The 24,337-nt window shown below is 39.8% G+C and overlaps 1 protein-coding gene across 2 annotated transcripts in view; it reads right to left on the reverse strand.

Annotated features, from left to right (window-relative positions):
- Window positions 1–7,585: 7,585 nt before the first annotated feature.
- The window catches only part of BAALC (BAALC binder of MAP3K1 and KLF4), a 33,934-nt gene continuing 17,182 nt past the window's right edge, over window positions 7,586–24,337 (reverse strand). The window contains exons 2-4 of one of the 2 annotated variants that reach the window (XM_032676686.1): window positions 23,917–24,086; window positions 18,221–18,340; window positions 7,586–10,582 (exon numbers count right to left, since the gene is read on the reverse strand). In XM_032676686.1, the coding sequence (XP_032532577.1) occupies window positions 18,236–18,340; window positions 23,917–24,086 (275 nt within the window). In that variant the 3' untranslated portion in view covers window positions 7,586–10,582; window positions 18,221–18,235. Of the gene's footprint in view, window positions 10,583–17,704; window positions 18,341–23,916; window positions 24,087–24,337 lie in introns of those variants that run through there. The other variant, XM_032676607.1, reaches the window with a different exon arrangement.

Here is a 24,337-nt window from a genome sequence, read left to right on the forward strand (position 1 = left end):
TGCCACCTTCAGTACCACCCGCAGTGCCACCTTCAGTACCACCCTCAGTGCCACCTTCACTGCCACCCTCAGTGCCACCTTCACTGCCACCCGCAGTGCCACCTTCACTGCCACCCGCAGTGCCACCGTCCTGCAAAAGGTCCAAATCCTCACATGACGGGTATGGGCACTCAGTAGATGAGGCTACAACTGTGGAAGAGATGAATATTGGAAATCGATGTTTAATGATTTAATTTAATGAAGGACAGGGAAATGATCTGAAGTGTTTGCTGAGGAAAGGGAAGCTGTGGTGAGAACAAAGAGAAATGATTGTTAAACCAAAGAGGAGCACCATGGTGACTCTGGTGCTCAGGCTACCACCATCTTCCAGAGGCCTGGCTCGAGGATGTGTGAACTGTCCTCCCCCTGCACCCACAGCTGCTGGCTGAGACCACACACACCAGAAGAGGACTGGCCAGTAGCACTCAGCCATGTTCACAAACACAGAGCTGAGCTAATGAGACCTAACTATAGAAATGCTGAAGGTTACTAAGCAGAGGCGACCAAATTTCTCAGCATGGAGCCACCCAAGGTCTCATCAGGCTGCTGTTCAGCCATGCAACTTGCTCCCTGCTCCAGGACTGGAACAGGAAACACCAGATGCCGAGACATGCAAACCAGATTTAGAAATGGTTTGACAACGTTCAGGCAGCGCTGCCTCTCTGCTAATGAGCCCTGAGATAGTCTGTGCAGGCTGGTGCATTTATCCAGAGAATCCATCCATGGATGATGGAGAGTGTGAAATTGCACTTGGTTATTCAGAAGACAACAAGCATCTAGAAGCTCTCTCTTCATGCAGATATTTTATGTGTCATTGCCTGTGTCACTCTACAGAAACACAAAACTCCTTCAGATTCCCTTACCAAAACCATTTTAGCACTTCTATGAATCATGAGGAGGATTATGCCTACCTGCTGCAGATCCACATAGCCCTGCCATTTGAGCAAATGGAGTAACTTGATAGCTGGAATTAAATTTGCAGCTCTTCCCATCCTAGAAATATTGCATTTTTCTTTTCAGGAGCTCCAGGGGTCTGGCAGTGAGAGCACCAGGACTGTGCAACGGGAAGTCTCCCTGCTCCACTTCTGCAGAAGCTCTTCAAGATCTTGCTCAGCCCTTGATAAAGTTGCAGAGTTGCTCTCAGCTCTGGGATCACCATCAGACACACTGAAAACTTGCAGGAACAAAACATGTTCAGTGCAGATTCACACTCCAGCAAATTTCAAATGAACTCTCTTTCCTTTCTTGTTCCATTGACTAAGTCAATTTCCATGCCATTTCCATTTCATGGAAATGGCAGCACAACTATGTAGGGATCTATACCAAGGGTATCTATACCAAAGGAAAAGTCTCTGCTTCCCAGTATGTAGCGTTGAAAGATTCTCAGACAAGCTTCTGTTATAATTTTAATATGGGAAAACCTGTATGTCTTGCATGATTTTAAAGAAAACTTAATATGAAATTTTGGTGAAACAACCAGACAAAAATCCAAGGTGTGCAAATTTCAGTCAAACGACAGAAATTTGTCAAAGATAGTCTGTCAAAGTAACAAGCACCTGAAAATAGGGTCTTGTGCGGAGTTTTGCAGCCTTAGCTGTGAGCTCTACTAGTACCATATAAATATGTCATTATATAAGGTGAAGGCTTAGTTTGTTCCATCAGAAAGCGCTTTCTTACATAAATCTCTGAAAAACAGATATGGCTAAGTAACATTCTTTTCCTTCCTAAAGACTTTCATGGTTTTGTTAGATGATGGGAAAAGACAGAGAAAAGGAAGCACACTATTAATATACTTTCTTTGCTTACAACCTAGTTGCTAGGCAAGTTATTCCAGAGGTTGGTTCTCAGAGTCATAATCTAAATACATTTGGTTCTGGCTCTGTTAAAGTCTTGACTAATGAGAGTGGGGAATGTGAGCACTCTCACTGGTATCTAGCAAAGCACTTTTAAGTATGATTAAGTATTTTAAGCATGTGCTCAAATATATTGCTCATTAGGGATGCAACTACTTGGATGTGTAAGTACTTTTCTCACCTGTCACTGGAGATATTGTAAACATCTCAGTTAATGTAATGTTAATGTACTGATCTTTCCCTGGCACTGCTTCAATATTTAGCAATTTTTATTACAATGAGTTTAAGTGATTTAAAGCCTAGGTCATCTTCAGATGTCTTTGAACAAATATAGCAGAAGGGGATTCAGCAGTGCTGGACAGCAGGTCCCTTCCAAGCTCTGCTTGCTCATACCACCCTTGCAATGGGTGTGGTGGAACAGGCCGTGTGCCATCCCCTCCATGCCCATGCTCCCTCCAGCTAGCTTAAACCCATTCTCAGCAGAAACATTCACAGCTTGCCTGGGCTACAAGTTGAAGCACCATTTTTTCGTTCAAATTTTTGTGGGGACATCCCTCCAGCAAAGGCAAACAGCAATATGACCATGTTTACCTGCTGCCTGAACATGCTAGTGCCCCACATATTCATACACTAGGAAGGAGGGATCTGAAATGGTTGGCAGTTGTCAGGAGGAAGCCTTCCTCTGAGACATGAGGAGTATATCTGTGGCTTTAGTGCTTGGAGTCTGTATACAAGCAGTTGTACACTGCCTCAAGCTTTCTCCTCTTGGCACATCTGAAAGCTTTGTAACTGAGTTACACTGTTGGAACATTGTGCCAAAGTTTGACTTAATGTAATTTAAATATTACAGATTTTCCAATTACATGGTTTGATATTGGCTGATTCAGTTGTAAGGCTCATAAAGTTCTTATTATTCTGCATTTAAAACACATTATTCATAATTTGTTGAAATTTAAGAGGACTAAATAGCCAGTAGATGGCACCAATAAATCCTATTGTGAGGCTTAAAATTGAAAAGTGTAATTCTTGACTTTTTCTCAAGTGCATTTTGGAAATGAAAGAAACTAGACTAAACAGTGTTATAATTTATACTTTTTACTTTACAGTAATAGTTAGGGAAAACAATCAGTTTGTAAACAGAATGTTTTTCCGAAGTCAAAACTCTACCATTTAATTGAATATATTAACCCACAAGAAAGAACACACAGATGTGTTACAGTCATTTCCTAGGTATTTAGAAAATCCAGTCATTTATGAGTTAATTCCTTCTGAGTACTTCTCCAGTTTTATGCAGCTGTGTCAGCTTAAACCTTGTTTCTAATACATTTTTTCCATAAAACCTTTAAACTGTAACCCACCCACCTCAACCCACTACAGCAATGAAGCCTGGAGAAGGAATCATATTGAGAAAGCCAGAATGTTGATGCGATGCCTTGTGCTAACGGCATTACTGGGTTCTTGGAACCCATGTCATCTTCTTCCCTGAACAAAGTATGACCTGTTTAGACTTTAGTCCTTCAAAATATTGTGGCTGTGTGGGTTGTGGCACCCACACATAAGATGTTGATTCTTTTATGCTAGAAGGATCTCATCTTTCATTTGTCTGTAAATGATAGCACTGTGCCTTCACAGCATCACTTAATTAAAATGGTGATTATGTTAATAGTATTTCTTTCCCAACAGGTTACCTCACCTAGCCTTGGATATTAAGCACAATGTAAACTACAAAGGAAATACACTTGTAAAGGGTAAACTGTCCTAACAATTGTCATTCTTTGTGGACTTTTAGTAGCTGCCTTCACTTCTGATAAATCTGCAGCCTGTCTGCTTGGGTGAGAGTAACAGTAGCAGCAACAGCGAGTGTTCTTCTTGACAGAGCCCCTCTTATCTCCTCATTTCTGTGGCTGGAGTGGTACTTACTTTAGACGATGTCACAAAGGCTGGGGGAAAGGAAATCTGTGTTTTGGGGCATGAGTCATTTCCTGTGGAAAACACTGGTACAAACCAAGCACTCTATTAGAGTGGACAGACAAGGTGTAGTTGATGCTGACAGCAAAACAGAAAGTCCTGGCTTGATGAGGTCTGCTGTAGCTTTACTTTTTGCTCCCTCCAAAACATTGATGCATTAACTTGAGTTGAACCGTCCTTGTTAATACTATGTGCAATTAGCAAAGAAGTATTGACTTCACATACATTTCAAATACTAGTTTTTTAAGTTGGTAATTCAAGATACTTATTGAAACATGAGGATTCTGGGGACACAAGAAAACATTAGTTTTGGAAGCTCAGGCACTAACGACTATGAGGTGGTTCATGTCAACCTGTTAAAGGCAGACCAACGAGCATTCACAGCACTGTTCTTGTGTATTAGTAATTACACCCATCCCATACCCAGCTAATGCATACTCTCTTCCCATCATAACAATCCTGTGCTGCATGGACTTCCCAAGTTCTGGGGAACTACATAACAGAGTACCTTGTACCAAAAAACCCAGATCTGTCTGTAAGTACATCCTCCCAACACCTTCTCCTCGTGGGATTTCTGGAGTGGCATGTTCACTGTTTGCTAAAATGAGAAGGAAGAAGTTCAGAAAGGAAGCACAAATTTTTTGTTTTCTTTGCTTCGCAATTTCTTTAATAGCATTTCTTTTAAAGCCCATGGAGTAAAGTTATTGTTAAGAGTGAGAAATTAATTACAAAGTGTCATGATCACTGTATCCATTATCTCTACAAATAGAGCAAGTTGTTTTCTGTCTTTTTTTTTTTTTTTTGGTCACTGTTTATGATAATAATGCTTTTTCTAAGCCTCTTCATGGGTGCTCCTGAGCTATTACAAATGGAAGCATCATGCAGAATACTAAATATGTTTTCAGCTGAGACATGCAGTTTTGCCCAGGATCAATGCAGAATACAAAAATGAGTCACACTTTACATCTTACAGTAAATGTAACCACATAAGAACTCACTTCTCAGGTTAATAAAATCTGCTGAACTCCAGGATTTGTGTCAGCTCTACTGTTTTAAACTAGGATTTGCAATATATGCTTCTGGAACCAGTTATACCATGTTCTGGGAGATAGTGCTGACCACTGTTAAGACTTCCAAATTATATGAACCTCATTTTCTTAGTCTTCTTCCGTGTCTTTTTATCCTTGCTGTTTAAGATCAACCATTATATCACCAGTCAATGTCTGGAAATGAAGCCTTTCCATTCAGGAATTTGTAGTCAGATTATGGAGCCAACTCTGTGAGAGTGAAAGCATCTCAAATACAAATTATGGCATAAAAATAAAATCATAGAATCATAGAATGGTTTGGGTTAGAAGGAGTCCTTGAAGACCATCTAGTTCCAACCCTTCTGCCATGGACAGAGACACCTTCCACTAGACCAGGTTGCTCAGACCCCCACCCAACCTGGACTTGAACACCTCCAGGGATGGAGAATGTGGAATACTGTCAGACAAAAAAATCGAAACAGACAAAGCCAATAATGAATGAGAAAGGAAAAGTTTTAGGATGTGTCGGTAGTAATCTCAGTAGGTCACAAACAGAAAAAATTGCTTCATTAGCAAGGGATTGAGTCTGAGCACAAAAATGCATTTTTTTGATTACATCTAGTTAACATTCAAATTTGTCTTCCCACCTGGCATAGCAGAGTTTCAATAATTCACAAATATCATCAACTATGACTGACAGATGATTTGAGACAAGAGAGGAGGAGGCAGAGAAGGGGCTAATCACCACTCCATTATGTATGCTTCGATGATTTTTGTACAAAGTGTCCTGGTTTCATGTTTGTGCCTTCATTTTCTTTCTTGGACTTTCTGCCATGTAACTGCATGTGTTCAACTTGAATGGGAAAGAGGAGGACAAAACACAAAAAGCAAAGCTTTAAATAGGTAAGGAAGGCCAGAATACAAGGGGGAAGGGACAGAGGGACAGGATTATTCCAAGCAGAGGGATGAGAAGCAGAGGAGAAAGGCCAGGAGGCTCTTTGATTCTCTGAGCAGGGTGGACAGGAGGCTGGGTAAGAGTTTATTTGCTGGTTCGGGATGGGAGGGATCTTACAAAGCATCCAAAATGGCAAAGCAAAGCAAATATGTGGCATATAAGCAACAACAAAAGGGAAGCCTTTGATGCTATGTGGGATTTATGCCTGTCTGTGACAGAAATCCTAACCCACCCTTCTCACAGCACTGGGTTTTCAAGGCCTGTGGTCTTCCTTTGCAAACTGGGAATTTAGCTGAGAAATATCCATAAAGCATTCCCTCTTACAAAGGGAAGGTGGAAAGCACTCATACCATCAGCTCCTGAATCCTGGAGAGCTTCTGTGAGATAAAAAGACACTTGGGGTTCATGGGAAACTTCTCTGGCTTTCATTGCCAACAGAAGCCTAATCACCATTGTTTGTGTTTGTCCTCAGAGGACCCAAACTGTCCTTGAATGACAGAGATGTCCATGTCTCCTTCCACACAGACACTGATGTACATGGCGTGATGCCCTTGTGCTGTAACAGAACACAGCTCAGAGCCTCCCAGTAGCAAAGGACAATGACTTAGCAATGGCTAAGTGTTCATTATCAGGTTTGACTGTTTTGCAAGTCTGACTCAGGGCTTTAATTTTAGTACTTCACTGCTGTAAGTTGCATTCTACCTCTGCTGGGCCTTCTGGGCACAAAAGACCACTGCGAGTCACCCTGTGCCACTAGCTGTCACCCCATGCACTGATGATCCTTTACTCAAACTTTCAGGCAGTCTAAGAGTCATCTGAAAGGTTCAGCTGGGAATATGCAGCAAGTACACATTCTCTTGGGACACTCTTTTTCATGGTTGTATATAGTGATAAGTTTGGAACAAGGCTGTAAGTCTGGTCCAACATTTGCAGTGGTAACATGCTGTGGAACTGATAACTTTCATGGTGAAAAGTGAAGATAAGCAAAACTATCCCAGCACAACAGTAGAGGCCATAGGTCTACTGGGCATTTAGATGGAGAGGCTGATCATGGCTGGGAGCTGTTCCAGACCTAAGGATACTGACAGCACTTAAGAGAGAGGCCAGCAAATCCATCCAAGTCTCTAAATAAGGGAACAGAGACATCCAGGGATGGCAAATGGCACCCCTGTTTACAGAGGTCAAAAAAAGAAGGAAATTCCATACCAAAGGTACTGTAATGCACCTCATGGGACCTTTTTAAAATATCAGGAAAACAAAATGGATAGACTAGATAAGATAAAAATCAGTTTAACTCAACCAACTCGATTTCTGCTGGAAATGCAATTGGAATAATGTAACTAAGATTTGTCAGTTTGACCCTTGGATTCATAAATCCTTCATAAATCCAACTGTACTGTCTCTTCTTTGTGCATCAAATGTCATAACAGCTCACATAAGTATCTAGGAACTTCACTCTTCACCACTCAAGCAGTTATTTGCTCCTGCACAAAGGGAATGAAAATAAATAACAAAGACAGTGTTTTGTTTCTATTCTTCTCTTTGCACTTGCATTATCCTAACACATGCATGATTGTATTTTGCACCAAATTAATTCAACTTCCTTTGAAAAACCCAAATGAAGGTGTTTAAGCAAGTGTTGTGGAGTAATTTATACTAAAACAGATACTAAATTTTAATAGAAGACAAAAAACAAGTTCTGTTATCATATCCAAAATTTTAATGTATTAATTTTACACAGATATAATAAGCATTAGGATTTAATCCAATGGATTGAGATAATTTCATAGTTCCATAATTCCATAATCCATATGTTTTCCTTGTTCCATTTTTCTCTGTGTGCCTTTTCTGGCAAGCTATAAAAGTTTCTGCATCTCTGCCAATTGTGTTGTGTTTTTTCTTCAGCCACTAGCAAATACAAGGTTTCTACTCTCCTGGGAGTAAAGTGAATGATTCAGCTAAGCTTTTGTTTGAGCCCTACGAGAACTGTGTTAGTGAAGCTGTTGAATGAAGGAACAAATTCTCAAATTTGGAAGAATCTAAAGTTGCTTTATATTCAGGAGCACTAGCTGTGTCAGTTCAAGTGCTGGTTTTAAGCTGTTTCTGAATTTGAAAGCAATAAAAAGGGAAGAAAATTAAGCCATTACTGGAGCTTTCTACTTTCATAGTAATTTGTGGTAAAGCGGCACGGTTTCTTCTGGATTATGGACTATTGTGGCAGAACAGCAGCAGCATAATACATGTTGACTTAATGAAGAAAGAAGCTGTTTTCACTTGTGAACACACAAAAGTAATTTTTTATATTGTATAAATTATATAAAATTAATTTTTATATTGCATAAATTATATAAACAAAAATACAAACACTGATTTTTGCCCCCAGTTAAGTCACCTTATATCACATTGCTCATATAAAAGGATTAATGAGAATGTGCAACACACAGTCATTTTAAAGCCTTTATGTTAACAAAGTAGACAACGTGCTATGCAATGGTCTTAGAAGTGAAAATTAGTGTCACTTGAATCAAAACTTACCTTTGGTAGGTCCAACTGAAATGGTTAATAGAGGAAGAAAGATGTCACACAAACCTATCCCCACTGAGTTTTAAACTGTGATTTTAGATATATGGAAGAAAATCATAGAGTAGAAACAATTTATACTAAATTGCACTGGTATGACTAAGCAAAGCTTGAACTTGTCTGTCATGTGAAGAAGGAAATCATTATTTCTTTTGACCTCAAAGACATCCATGCCAGCAGGGATGGAAGGTGCTATTACTCTTCTAAGAGTCAGATGGGCAGTCTAAAAGCCGTGTCAAGATATATTTCATTGTACTACTCATGTCAAAAAAGTGGTCATCTGGGCTTGGTCAAGCAAATCTCCAACAGATTTTTTGAAAAGACAGGAATATATCTAAGAATTTGGTAGCACTGACTGTTCAAGTATGTGGGATAAACCCCATTTGAATTTGATGAGGAACAGTTCAAAGAACTGAGCAGATGTGAAAGAGGATATCCTGAGCTAATAAGAAAAGATCATAAATTTACAAATGGAGAGGTCCATAAAGTGATGATAAATGTGGTGGATAAGAACCGACAGTATCTCCTCTTGGAGAGCAGCCTTCCAGCTGCCTCAAAAGCATGCAAAATAAAAGCCTTCAGTTATTAACACCTATGACAGTGGACTTGCAGGACACAATGTGCTTGAGACAGTAGGAAAGATTTCTCTGTTAATCTGAGTGAATAATCACAAGTAACCAAATGCATTTGAGAAATTACCATTCCTTGATTTTGAATGATTGACACCCCACCTGACTGAGGGTGACTGACCATCTCTAAGGTAACTTCTCGTTGCTTTGCAATGTAACTCCTGGGCTTAAACCACCAGTGAAAGGTTCTCTGATACATGAAAAAGCCAAATTTGAATCACTGCAGAATCTTCCATGGAGGACAGAGTGAGTGTGGATCACTTGCTTCCTTCATGAAATATGCTTAACTTGAAGGGCATTGAGTCAGGGAAACAGTGCTGACATGGCTGGGAGAAAGAGCTGAGACAAAACTTTTCAGCAATTGTTGGTCACAGAAGTGCTTGGAGACATTTGAGAAATTATCTCCCTTTGCTTACAACCTGACTTTTTATGCTGATTATAAATAAATAGGACTACTTCAGATATATCTGGATCTGTCATCAAAATGTCCTCCTAAATCAAATTAATGTGAATTGTGTACTTCGATTAAAAAGGGGTAACACATGGTCAGTTCTGGAAGGATTAAATTATTGATTTTCCCAGGCATACAATTAAAAGCATCTCAGACTTTAGAAATTTATAGGGGTGGAGATAAATGAAAAACTTTGCCTTTCATGTGAGTAGTATCATATGAACTCTCCTTAGTCCAAATTCTGTCCAGATCCAAGTTCAGTCATGGGCAGCTGGCAGCTATACTTCAGAAGGCATCAGCCCCATTGTAGCTTATCTTCAAAATGCTTCAAAATCCCTTCTAGAGAAGGCAAGCTGCATCCACACTGCATAGCCATGGAGCTTGCTTGGTCTGCATCCAGCAGGCTTTCCACCAGCTCACCCCTGCCCTTTTCTGGTGTGCTGTGTATGGCACTTTCCTGCCCAAGTATGGCAAATGACCAGGATAATGGTGTTGCTGATGGGACCAAGATGTGCTAGGGCCATCTGGGATGATCAGGGTTGGATACCAAGTTCTTGTATGGGGGAGCATCTCCAACAGTTGATGGAGGTGGCTGGCAGAAGCCCATGGCAGAGAACAGTGCTCTGAAACCTCATCACCCTTAAGACTGCTGATTTATTGCTGATCATGATGGAAGTTTTTGAAGCCATAATCCAGATTGTTTCTCCTTAAGTGTACTGAGTGTGTTTGTAAGTTGGTGACTTACCAGTGATATTACTACAACTAGTAGATATGGAGTATTTCGCCTGTGTCTGTTTGTGTGTCTTCTGCTGGGTTGTTCTAGTTGGAAAGTGACAGAGTAGACTCTAAAGCAAGAGTGTGTATGCAACTAGGTTGTGCTGATAAAACATTCATTAGGTGATCAGAAGGCTACAACTTTATAGTGGTTGAAGGGAAACAGGATTGTAGCAGGGTAAGAGTTAGAGGCCTTCAAGGTCCAAGTGCAGACGGGTATTAAAGATGCCAAGACTGTAAGCACAGGTCACACATGGTCAGTTATCAGCCACTAGAGAAGAACAACCCTGTGGTTTGGATTAAACCTGTTTTAGGGATAAAAAAAGAGAACAATGAGCCTCCAAAATAAGTAAAATATGCTGTATATAGCAAATTCAGACAAATCATGGAATTGCAACCAAGGAGGAAGGAGCAAGTTAGCAGATGTGTTGGAAAACATAAAAACGCCAAGGGGCATTCCGAGGCAGAGTTATAGGTGTGGTGTATGTTACTGATTTCCCCTCCCAATTTTCAGGAATTTGCTGACACAGCTAATGCATATGTAACACTACTAATGTATATGTAACACAACTAAGGCATATGTAACATTGTGTCACATAAAAAAGGCTGAACAAAGGCAATAGGTGTGCATATTTGGTGAGATTACTCCCCGTGCACCCGGCACTGTAAATAAACATACCTTCTTCAATACTCTTTGTGAGTTTTGGGGTTTGTTTCTGCAAGTTGTGTCCCAAGTGCACAGAGAAGCCAAGCAGGATGAGGACAGCCCCAGACAGTGGGGTGGGTGCTGAGCAGTGGGTCTCCTTCCTGGGAATAGGTTGTAATAACTGGACAATTTGGACCATCCGTATTAGTAAATTGCTGTATAACCAGACTGATAGCATTTTTATTAGACTAATAATAAATTCTTGGCTGTGCATATAATAACGTGTTTCTTTAACCCCTGTAAATTGTACTGACTGTCCTGGAGCTCTGGCAGCTACACTTCGGTACAGCCACCAATACAGACAACCCTTCCTGGAGCCCAGGGGCATTTTTGTGAACAGCCCGAGCCTGCAGTAAAGACACAAGGTAACAACTTCCTTTACCCAGACTGTAGCTTCCAATGCAGTGGAGAAGTACTTGTAACTTGAGCACAGTGCCTGGTGTAACTGAGGGGACAGCAGCCGGCATGTAGAAGGCCAGAAATGTGGAAATAGTGGTGCATTGCAGTGAAAGGGGTAACCATGGTAGGTTCCAGGAGGGCTGAGCCAGGGGCGGAATGAGGAATGTTTGCTTCTGTCTGGAGGAGGATGGATACATAAAATCTGGGGGTTTGGGCTGCTGTTAGGCTGCCTAGGTGGTATTCCTCAGGAAGCTGGAAAGGAGGAGCTGATAAGAAATGGCTTTCACAATGTGTGACAACACCTTCCCCAGAGCACTTAAAGGATTGCTCTGCAGATCACAGAAGCTGTTTATAACAGGATGCCACTGCTTTGTGAGACGTACCCTGGGGCATAACACAAAGGCATCCATGTCCATGGTGTTCTGGGATGCTGGTGGGGTGGTACCAGTCACAGAAGCTGTTTATAACAGGATGCCACTGCTTTGTGAGACGTACCCTGGGGCATAACACAAAGGCATCCATGTCCATGGTGTTCTGGGATGCTGGTGGGGTGGTACTGGTCTCCGGTCTCCATAGGGCAGAGGGCAGAGACACGACAAAAATGGTGCTGTCTGCAAAGAGAAGCTCCTGGGCCAGCCCGATTTTATCATAGAGGGAACCGGTTGTTTTGTTCTTGTGTTCACCAGGAGTGAACACACACATGTGCCATGTGTGCAGAACAGATGGTCTGGGACTAGGATCCAGGAGCAAATATTGGAGCTAAGGGATTCGGCAGCAGAAATTCACCCCACGATAAATATGCATTTGTAACATGAAATACCAGTGAGACCTTATTAGACAGAACTGAAAAATATCTGTATAGTGCAGCCATAAGAAGCTACTTTCTTACCACAGATGCAAGTAATTAATACATTGTAAGAAAAGACAGCAGACAGGCAGATAAACAGCAATGATGACAGCAATTTCCTGGTGGAAAATGTGGCCCAGTATATATTCTGGAAGTTATTCTGTTGTATTTGTTAATTAATCTTCTAAATTGTCAAAAGATTGCCATGATACCAGGCGTGATCAAGGGACAGAAAATCCTTATCAGGTGTGAAATCCCAGCTAGATTAGTAAACTACTGCATTCCAGGAGTAGGTGTAAAATGGTTGCCTCCACAATGATTTTAAATGTTAGTTCATCTGAAAGATGCTTTTGAATTGGAAACATGAATAATGAATATCATTTGCATAGAACACGATGTGTGGCCATTAATATTGAACTCCCTACATCCCAACAGTTCCCAAAGGTGATGATGCTACTTGGGTGGAGTTGTGGCTGCTCAGTGAATTAATGAGAACTAACTTTGCTCCTGAACTTGGCAGCAACTGTGATCACAAACTTAAGCTTCTCAGGGTCCATGTCTGAATTGGTAAAATTATGCTCTCAATAATATAGTAATGTATCTAATAACGTGCTGAAAAATTATGTCATATTAGTAGTCTGAAGTAGAAAAACTGTTCAGGAGGACTAATCTGAGGGCAAAGGAAATGCCACTGCACTGCAGAAGGTCTATTTTAAAGACATGGACAAGCCACAGGATCCAACATTTTAGGTTCAAATCACCCTTCAGCCCTTTAGTCAGGCAAACTGAACATTAAGCCACTTACTATATGTGACCTGGAAAGTTCTATCTGCCTTGCATGAACAAGCCCAATAGTTTAATTTCCTTGTAAAATCAGATATAGAAGACTATAAATATTTTCATGCCTTTTGTATTTGACAGTTCCTCATAGCTGATAAAGAACAGGCTGCTGCTTAGATATGGTGCCTTTTCTTAAGCACTTTTTTTGCTGGGAGCAAACTGTTCTTTCTCTCGATGCAGTAATACCCATGACATATTTCCCTATATCCAAACATGTGCGTGTTTTGCAAAGGTTAATGGAAACTAAATTAAAGCTGAGTAATACTGACTATAATGCAAGAGTGTGCAGGCAAGGCTAATTAATACAACTGGAAGCATGGCTCAGTCCTGGCCTGTGACACCACTCTCTTTCTTTCTCCCTCAATCTTATTTTTTCCCTAAGCAGGTACCTCCAGTAGCCTAAAACTACTTGTTTTAAACAGTCTTGAGAGATTTATAGCAGCATCCCAGTTTTTTGCACTCAAGACTTAAATGATATTGAATCCTCTAGAAAGCAAAGCTGTTGTAGTGTGCCTTCTTCCTTCTTGCTTATCAACATCCTTCTATCAGTAAGATTACAGTATTTCCTAGATTTTAGTGTTTGTTGAGTTCTTCTATGCAAGGAGCTGTTGCAAATAAACTTGGATTTTATTTCAAGTAGCATATGTCAACAAATGGCTTTTCTAGTGAACGAGCTAACTTTTTATCTTATATTAATGATCCAACTTTGCCATTAGTTTACTGATGGGCAGGAGAACAGCTTTTAACTCTGGTTATTATGCATAGGCTACCTGAAGAAAAGTCTGAAAATCAGACTGGAGGACTTGAAAACATGAGGGTGATAACAGGACAGAATGAGATCTGGCATCCCTTCTTCTTAGACCACCACATCTTATTTATTGCTGGTACCTTTTTCACATGCTTCACTGAGACGATCTGGAAAGGAGGCACCTGGGAAGGCACCAGTACAACAGGGGATGCTTGGCCTGAGGACTCTGAAGGTTTAGTTTTGAAACATTGCAGTGTATCAAGTTCTTCAAAATATTTGCCTCACTGTGAAATGAAAACCTACTGTGGACTCACTGTGTACACATTGTTGTAGCCCATGTAGCACCTCCCAAGCACTAATTTTAGAAATGCTACCTCACCTCTCCCAGAGGCAGAGAGAAACCGAGACCATTAAACCTAAGCTTTGGGAGCTTCACTTGGAACAAGGCCCCCTCTCCCCACCCTGCCAGTCACTTCTTGCACCAACAAGGGTTCTGCTTCTAAGGCACAGTCTGACCCTGGAATCGTCCCATTTGCAGGGTTCCCATGGGCTCTTACATGCCTGACTGAGGGACTGTGGCTTCCTCATGTCCCCAGATCCTTTTTCTTTTGGCACATCTGAAAGCCATTCCTTTGATACTATTCTTCCTTTTCCACAGGAAACAAACCAGTTCCTGTGTCAGCATCCTGGCCAGGAATCAAAGAAACAAGCTACTTGTCAGGTAACACCCAGGGCATAGGCAATTAGGATGAGGATGGTATTTCAGCAAGAGCCTTTCTGGCACTAAGGAAAAATATCATGTAAATTTACCGCAATTTTGGGAAAAAAAAAAAAAAAGTGCTGTGTGTAAAAGTTATGAGTTTATTTCTATGGCACGGGTCAAACAACACTGTAGCTGCTTTTCTACCCCGTGCTTTCCGGTTCAGGCAGGAGTAAAGAACATTTTTTTTTATGTATTCTATTTGCCTCATAGTTGCCTTATGATATCTTACTAGAGAAAATGTCTCAGATTCCCAGAGTCTTCCACTTTAGCTATGACAGCAACCACAAACTCTCAATCTGTAATTACAGAGGTACAACTGCATTTTGACCTCACAAGCCCTTCTTGGCAAATATACTGATTTCTTATGGGGAATACATGTATTTTACCTTCTTTGATATGACCACACAGGCCATGAGTCACAACATGAGGACATCAGATACAGAAATATTGTGATTCCCTGAGGAGGTGGGAACCATTCGTTATACCTTTGCAGTCTTTGATATCAGGTCTGGAAGATAAATTAATCACAACCACAGGAATGTGAAATGAGTGAAGCAATAAACAGACACTTTAAAAATTTTGTTTATTTTCATTTTCAAGTTCAAGGTCAATCTTCAATAATATGCAGCTAAAATGAGAGTACAAAAATGTTCCCATTAGTCTAATTTGAATTTAGACATATTATTTGCAAATAAAAAACTAAGCCTGCTTTTTTCAAATACCATTTCTGTGCACAAATTATATAACTCATTCTTTTCATAAGGCATGTAGAACAGATTTCAGTTCAAACATTAAAATATTTCACACTTGAGCATCGGAATTTAAAACAGAAATTAAAGGTTCTCAAAAAAATGTGCCTGAACTGCAGAAGTACACACTACAGACATTACAATGTACTCATGCAGAGACATGCACATATGAATATCTATGTATATGAACATACTAGGAAGATCAAAAATACCTGTTTTCTGTTTTTTATGCAATCTCAGTCATTTAACTAACAAGAATGCATGTTTAACCCAGTATTCATATATTGCTTGCACAATAATTATATTTTCCTATTTTTTCAGTACAAAATCATTTCAGTCACATAGTAAAATTCTGTGTCTTCCAGTCAATGTCCTGCAGTAATGCTGAAATTCTGAAATACATTAAGGAAGTATAAGGGAGAAGTTGAAGGAATAATGCAAGATAAAATTGCTCTGAGTCTTTGAGAAGATTAATTTGCCTAATGATGAATTGGTAACTGTAAATCCTTGCTCTTCTTTAGTCAATGGAAATGTTCACTTTCTTTTGAGTGATTCCATTTCTCACATAGTGGAAGAAGATGTATTTTACAGGTATACAAACATCAAAGGAAAATCCTATATATACATTGTATAGGAATTATGGAAACATGGCAAAGTTCCTTTCTGTTTGAAAACTGAACTCAGGTAAATCCTAAAAATTCACCAGCTTTTGGCAATTATTTCAGCAGAAAGCGTGTTGTTACAGTGTACCTGTAAAAATCCTCATGTGCAGCCAAGGGACTTCGAACAAATTATGTGGCATAATGTCTTTGGAGAGAAAATTACATTTCAAAAATCCTGTCACATAAGAAGACATAAATGCCCGCAGGTCCTTTATCTGAAAGTCCATGTCTTTAAACATGGTTACTTTATTTTATATATTTGAGCCTTTTATATTTGGAAGATATTTCATTTGCTACTTAAAGAACAGACCCTGTAAATAAGACTCTTCACTCCCAAGACGACCACCCAGAGTGCAAAGCTCCAGATGATTCTTTGAGCTTGCCTCTTCTACTAAAACCAGGACAGGAACCTATTTTTAGGACTTTAAATTGTCTTAGGCAGTATAGATTAGATCCTGTCACCCCAGTTACACAGATTGGTATATTATTTTACAAACAAATTGCTTGTTTCTACTGGTGGTTATCTCTAGTAGAAGGAAAGTAAACATAAATACACATTTCCAGAACCCACTTTTAGTTTTATTAAGGTCATTGGAAGCTTGCATATTAAGAACTAAAAAGCCACCTGGGAAATAATATAATTTCAGTTACAGCCTAATGAATAAGAACAGTAATGTACTACATGAGGAGAGTGTATTAAATCCCTTCTACCCTTTAATGCATCAGCATCACTATTCACTATCTGTAGTTTTCCTGTATCATGCAGGTTTATACTGCACTCTCTCTGCTAGTAAATCCTTTAAAAATATGCTATGGTCTGCAAAAGTCTTGCACTAGTTCTGGATTTCAGTTTGCCTTTTTGTTGGAATAATTAATAAGCAATTCCAATTGCGTAGACTTGTTGTACTACATGGAAAGTAATAAGTACTCACACACATAGCAGCAAGCCATTACAATGATCCTAATATGGAACAAATTTGGGTTCAGTTCCAGAATTCTATCTATACCTGTTTGCTCATGAAAAGGACTTTTTACCATTCATACATGGATTTTCTTCCCAATGCTATCTATTTGCTATGAACAACCTTTAAAGAGTTATTATAAATGGCCCTCTAAGGATACCCATATATATATATACACGTATATATATGTATATATAAATATATGTATATATATATATATATAAATATATGTCTATGGGGGAGGCAAATAAATTTAAGTCTTTTGTCTTATAAACATGCAAACCCACTGAGAATATACATTATTATTTCTATATTGAGAAGTAATATGTTGAATTAATTCCTGGACTTTACTACAATGAATGTTTATATTCCTTTTAGATGTATATTCATGATAATCATGGAGTACTGTGATACAGGATGCTTACAATGCAATTAAATAACTTCTGAAGAGCAAATTAATTATATCTTAAAATAAAGTTAATTTTTTGAGCTGACATTACAATATGGCTTTAAGAATTATGGTTATTTTCATGTAATGTTAATGACAATGTTTTTCTAAGTCAGTCTGAGCCTCAACATAATTAAAGGGCCATATATAAAAACTAAGTAGCCATAGCTCTACTTGCCAGCTAAGACTAAGAACTTCATGTAAGGCTGGTCAACATGAAAGTTACTGTTTTTAAGACCAAAATTATGTCAATACAGACAATAAATTAAAACTAGGTAATTGAAAGTTTAATATATGAAAAGGTTACTGTATGACTTGACTATATATAACCAATATATATAGCTGAAAACAGATTTAGTGGAAGTCACCTGTGTGTCACTTTCTGAGAAGTCTGGGTTTGAGTTTTTTTGAAAGTGAGTGCTTTAAAAGAACTCCGTGGGTTTGAATGTGCACGCTCAAAAATCTCTACGACTAAAAATGCAATTCATTTGTTCATTTTAATTGTGATGAGCTGTACCTCTTATTATCCAGCCTGATCTTAATAGCAATGCAGAATAGGACATACCCAAGGGATAACACAGAAGTTAGTGAAAAACAAATGGCACGAATTTTGTTGTATGTCTGTGTAGTGCCACTGCTTTAGATAAATGATGTCTGAAGATCCTGAAGTGTCTGCAGCTGGTTTCCACACGACCTGCTTCTGAAGGCACTCAACAGCAGCTGCCTGCTGTATTCAACCTGGAACATCTGGAGATCTTCACATCTTCAGTGACAGATGACATTTAAAGTGCAGTGAAGCATTGTTAAATCCATCCTCACTTGCAATTTTCTTTGTTAATTGGCACAATTCTTTGTTTTCCTTCTGTCACTTTGTCTGATGCTTTTTGTAACATTAATGGCAACTTCTTTTGTGGACATTTTCTGTGGGTTCCATTTACTCTGTGAGAGATTTAAACAGTACAGTGAATTCCACACTGACAGTAGAGTCATTGGCGACTACCTCCTAACTCATGAAAACAGTTCTACTTAATAAACAGAATGCCTCCAGCATCCTTCACACGGAACTGTGATGTAGAGCAACTTTCTCATTCAGCAGGGACACAAGTTTTTATAACTGTTCTACAGGCTGTGGACGACAGCAGACTTTGGATCAACCCTCTTGACTATAATTATGATCTCTGCATGTGTGTACTCTGAAAGCAGAGCAAATAAATCTGATTTCAGTCCAGAATTGAAAATTAGAGGTTCCTTTTGATGTCACTGGGAGTTATGCATCACTAGCCTGAGATAGAATTTTCTATAATTGATTTTATGTTTCTTAAGTGAAAATACAGTTTTAAAGTAACATTTACTTCTGCCTGCATATAAGACCCAAACACAATATATATACCTTTCAGAGCTTCATCAGATAATTTCTAATATTCAAAAAAGTCAGTCCATCTGAGGCATCCAAGTGCATCCCTAATTTAAATTTATTCTTCTCCATCTCCTCGTCTATCTGCTTGTTGCCATGAGCAACACACTATATGCACAGTAAACTGGATAGGTCTAGCACTCAGAACTGGGCTGACAGAGACACAGGGGTGAGTTAGGTGGGTCTGATTATTGCATTTCCAGTAGTCTATGAAACTGTTTGTCAGTGTAAGGAATGTCAGATAAATTAGGCATTGTTTACATGGCAGGAGTGCCAGCTAGAATAACGTCTCATAAACTTCCACTGACGTGAGTTGAAGGTACATATATATTTGCAGAGCAACACTTTATTTGCTGCTGTATATTACTTCACATTTCTGCAGCCTGAATACATCTGCTCTTTTGCTGTCTACTCCCCCAGTGCTACTGTTCATGCAAGGACTCTCCAAAGACTACACATATAATGAAAATCAAAGCAGATGCTTATCAGTCAGGGACATAATCTGGATAAAACTCTTGGTTTTGGCATGCCTGACCATTATAGTGGAAGATATCTACTGCGAAAAGGGGAAGTTTCGAATGTGGAAACAGCAATTACAGGATAACCTGACTGAGGCTGCAGAGGAAGAAAACATGTTGTGAACTGATCCAATACAACATTACTAACACAGAGACTGTTTGACTAGAAGAAGTTAATAATTGTTGTTAATATATGTTCAAATCTGTTGTACCCCCCTATTTTTATTGAATTCCATAATGTTCTCTCCCTCATGTTTATTCCTTATTTTCCTATTGGTTAAAATCTGCGGCAGTGCAGAGTCCCCATGTTATGTAACTCCTCTTCTGTGTCTCCCTAATTGGATGTAACTCCTGTCAGTCCCATGCTCCTCCCTTTTTTCCAGAACCTTCTCTGCTCCCCCTATAAATAGAGGAACCATTTTGAATAAACAGACCCTCAACTCTGTTTGAGTTGAAGGTTGTTGTGTCCTTTCCTCACAAACTGCAATAATTATATTGCCTTCACTGGTGTAAGGACTCCTCTTATCATCATCATCATCTTTTACTTTCAAGTTGTTCAGACATTATCATCGTGAGAGGATCCAAAGTTTACCAGATGCAGCCTGTGTCAAACTCTTTCCCTTTCAACACACAAATTGTCACAAAACCGAGGGGTAAGGCAGGAGGCTGCTTTAGAGCTTGATGCAGGAGAAAGTGAGAAACAGAGAGGTAATGCCATTTACCCTCTACTTGTTCGCAGGCTCATGGCAAAACCCAAGTCTCCGAGAGCACTGCGTGCTGCATTGCATTGTATTATAGAGCATGTAGAGGCAAAAGAAAAATTGTAGTCAATGTGAATGTTCAGATAAATAAAATAGGCACATTTTGAATTGGGGGGCGGTAGTCACATTCTCATCTCTAAGCACCTAAACTTAAAGTGTTCCAATTGGAAACTTGCTCATCCTAGGCTTCCTTCAGTGGAGAAACAGAGATTCATGGCAGCAAACCAGAGCTGGAGCCTAAATTAGATACTATACTTTCTCTGAAGGAATATATATTTCTATTTTGAGTACAAGAAGTTTAGACAACTTATCTTCCGTTCTTATGCATCTGCATTAGATGTGTAGAATAATGTAAATGCCTTACTTATCATCACAAATTTTCTTTGTACTGAGCTGCAAATGTACAGATGTATCTTACTGAATGTACCTCAGCTAAAAAATGCAGGAGGAAATCTTTAAAGCCATAGGGCCTCAGGGTAGGAACTCCTGAGTAGTCCCATAGTCAACACTCACATTGTTAATATGTTGTGGGAATTTGCTCGTACTTCCTACTAAATCCAATGCAGAAGTAATTTTCCAATCACTTACAAAATTAGGCAAACCATTTTCTCCAGCAGTATGCAGGGTACACTCTGTAATTCTCAATTGTAGCCAAGCCTTTTTCAAATTGGATTAATAATTATGTAGTTCTGTTCAACCATATCCAACCTCACCAATTAATTTTTCTCTGTGGGCTAGTGGCTATGACAGCTGTTAGTGTTTTTCATTTGCAGCAAACTCATGGCTCTAGATATCAAGCTGCTGTGGAATGTGTCCCTGCACATCTGGAGGTGCAGTATTTTGTGAAAAAATACAGCAGTATCCATGTCACCAGGGAATATCTTTGTACTACAGCAATACAGAGGTAATACAATGAAGGTATAAAATAAAAATACGTGTACTGATGTGTTGTGTGTTAGCAAATGGAAAGCGAAGTTCAATCCAAATTCCCTTTTTCATTTGCTCAGACCCTTTGGGTATAATTTTGCCTCTCTCAGTGATGTGACTCCTGACATGGGACCACCTCATATGGGGAGGGTGTGATGGTTACACCACGTGCTGTGCTGAGGCACTTTCTGTCGAAAAAGGTCAAAAGATAAAGCTCAGTGAGGAGGAGTGCCCATATTGGCAGTAATTCACCAGAAACAAACTGTGTGCATGCCTAAGGAGCAGGGACACAGAGGGAACTTGTTTCATGCCTGAGAAAGGCATGAAACAAAGGGTAGTGTAGAGGTGTTGGAGTCACGCTCTGTTTAAAACAATGCAGCTAATGAAAGCTAAACCAAAGGAATTACCTAAATGGTGACCAAAAGCTGAATTACACATCATGAACTTCAAAATGCATATTACTTTTCATTCCCTACATATGCTAATGATGTAAAACCTGTACATGCTTTACATGTCTGATTAAAGTCACTCAAACTCCACCTAATCATGAAATTACATCAACTGAAACTTTTTTTTCACCACCCTCAAAGAAAACAATACAAATATGACTTCAGAGGGGAGGGAGGTCAGAGGAGACTCTACTTTTGTATCCTGGGATGGTCAACAGGCAGTACTCTCTACTCCCCCTTAGGGACACCTGTCAGATAAGTTTTCCATGGTAATACTATTGTAGGTACTTTTTGATACCAGTGCATTTAGCAACAGCAATTTGTGGACCTTATTCTGTCACAACAAAACCAATAAACTGCACAATTTGTGAATCTGGAGTCTTATTGAATTCACCCAGACTTACAGTGCAACTTATGCCATTTGTGCATCTGGGATTGCGATTGTGACCACACTGTGCCTCTGATACCTTACCAGACTTACAGTGCCAAACTGGTTACTCTAAAATATTATCTGTGAAGGTCTCATGGGGACTTGGACAGACAGATAATACTGACTAAGAAAGGGAAGGCCTGGCTGACTCCAGGCCCACTACACCTGCAGACAATGCAGAAAGCAAAGGGGTCTCCCTTCCCTAAATTTTTATGTGACAGTCAGCAAGACTGCCATGGATGAACAGTTACAAAAGTATAAATGTGCTCCTTCCCAGGCAGACAAGGAATGGGCCCAAAAGTTCTAGAAAGACAAAACAATTATTTGTGCAGTATTGGGGACTCACTTATCACACAAAAGGAAATTAAAGAGTCCCTTCCTTCCCAAAAATGTCCTATACAGAATATGCTGCTTCAAAATCAGAAAATGAAGTATTAAAGTCATCATTGGCCTTTGAGAGGGAAATAAAAGAAAGATTGGGAGCCAAAAGAAATAAGCTTATAACTGAGAATGATAATTTTAGGATTCTACTTGCTTCAGCAGAGCACAGGGAAAGACAATTATTGGAGAAATTAGGTAGGAAGAGCCTTAGTAGAGAGAAACAAGGTCTGAGAGAGGAAATAGGAGGCGGGAAAGGAACTGAATTGTTACTATCTTTGGAAATTGAGCAGCTGCAGAAATGGTTACAGGAAGAAAAGGAGATAAAGCAAAAATTGGAAGAAAAGGTAGAAATGGTGCTTATGTGGGCTGCCAATCCACCCAGCATTGTACAGATAATGAAAGCATTTGTATCCCCTGGAGAATGGTGAAAAAGACAAAGGGTCAGTGGCTGCTCACGGTTGTCTGCAGGAGATGGAAAGCCAATATCACACCTCTAACTACTGCTCTGCCAGATTTAGCAGAACTGGTAAATCAAATTCAGAGAGCGTCCTATGCATGGATGGCAACCCTAGATGCAAAAGATATGTTATTTATGATTCCACTCTGGGAACACATTAAAGCAAACTTTGTGCTCACCTGAAGGCAGTTCAATGTACCTTCCCACAGGGGTATAAATATTCACCCATGACTGAACAATCCATGATTTCCAAAATTTTACAGACAGTCTCACTCCCTCTAGATGTGAAATTATATGATATTCCATTAGGAGAAGACTCCCCTGAAAAAGTAGGGGAAGCAGCAACATGAAGCAGAAGTTGAGATTCCACCCGAGAAATGCCAAGGACCACGTAAAAGACTCTATCTGCTACATCTGCAGATGACCCAGAAAGCAAGGAGGTCTCCCTTTCCTAAATTTTTACCTAATACTTTCTCATATGAGAAACCAAGGAAGCAGTAAACCAAGCAGTTTTTGGATTTCTTTAATCTGCAGCAGCTCAGCAGCTGCTACACAAACAGGACAAGTGGAAACCTGGGAGAGGCAGGCAGGTAGGCAGGCGTAACAGGAGAAGGTTGGTCTTTTGTATAGCCCCAAATCCTTGGGTGTTCCTACATTATTGTTACACTGGATGACTCTTCTACAACATATATGACATATAAGTGAGGGAGAGGAGGGGGGAGGATCTGATCCAAAGCCTACTGAAGTTATTGAAAAGACTCTCATTGACTTTTTCAGGCTTCATGTCCAGCTTTGAATGAACCAGGGTTTATGCAGTTCACGTAGTTTAAGCAGAACAGCAATTAAGGAAAAACCTGTTCCCTTTCAAGTAATTCATCTAAACAGTTTGCACAATACATGCCACAGCTGGACTGAGTTGGAAAGGAATGAGTGTGGGGGCTTTTTTTTACTGTAACAATGTGTGTGTTACTCTGATTGGCAAATAAATATCAAATCTGTGGCCATTCAGGCACTGTCAGGGGTGCTTGGCTCAACCATGTTGTGGCTGTGGTGCAGCCCAGCACCATTTTCTCTTATCTCTTACACAGTTTCACTGCAGCAAGGAAGATTGCCACAAAAGTGAGTTAGACCTGGTTGAAGCTAGTGCTGAGCACCAGGGGACATAATTATACTCCTACCTCTGTGGTTTTGAAGCCATTCTGCCTCTGTGTCGTGGCTCCCATGCTGTGGACCATGGGGTTGGCACACTGAGAACCGCAGTTGTTCCTCTTCTCAGTGTTCAGTGTTCCAGATGGGGCTGATGCTGTAGTTACACCAGTCTGAGCCAATTTCCCATCCTCCAGAAGACCTAGTAGAGACACATGAAATTGGGCAATTAATACCAAGGAGCAATTTGCAACTGGCTCTGGCTTTCCCTTTATTTTTCCACGTTTGTGATACTGTAAGTGATGCCAGGTGTGGTGCAGTACTACAGTCCACCTCCTTGTGTCACCCTTGACCTCATATTTGACATTATTTGCCCTTTTCCCTATGGTCCACTGCTCTGTGAAACACTGGCTCAGAAAACATGGAAAAACGATCAATGAGTGCAGCACATCA

Source organism: Chiroxiphia lanceolata, chromosome 1, assembly GCF_009829145.1.
Source record: "Chiroxiphia lanceolata isolate bChiLan1 chromosome 1, bChiLan1.pri, whole genome shotgun sequence".
Lineage (NCBI taxonomy): Eukaryota > Metazoa > Chordata > Aves > Passeriformes > Pipridae > Chiroxiphia > Chiroxiphia lanceolata.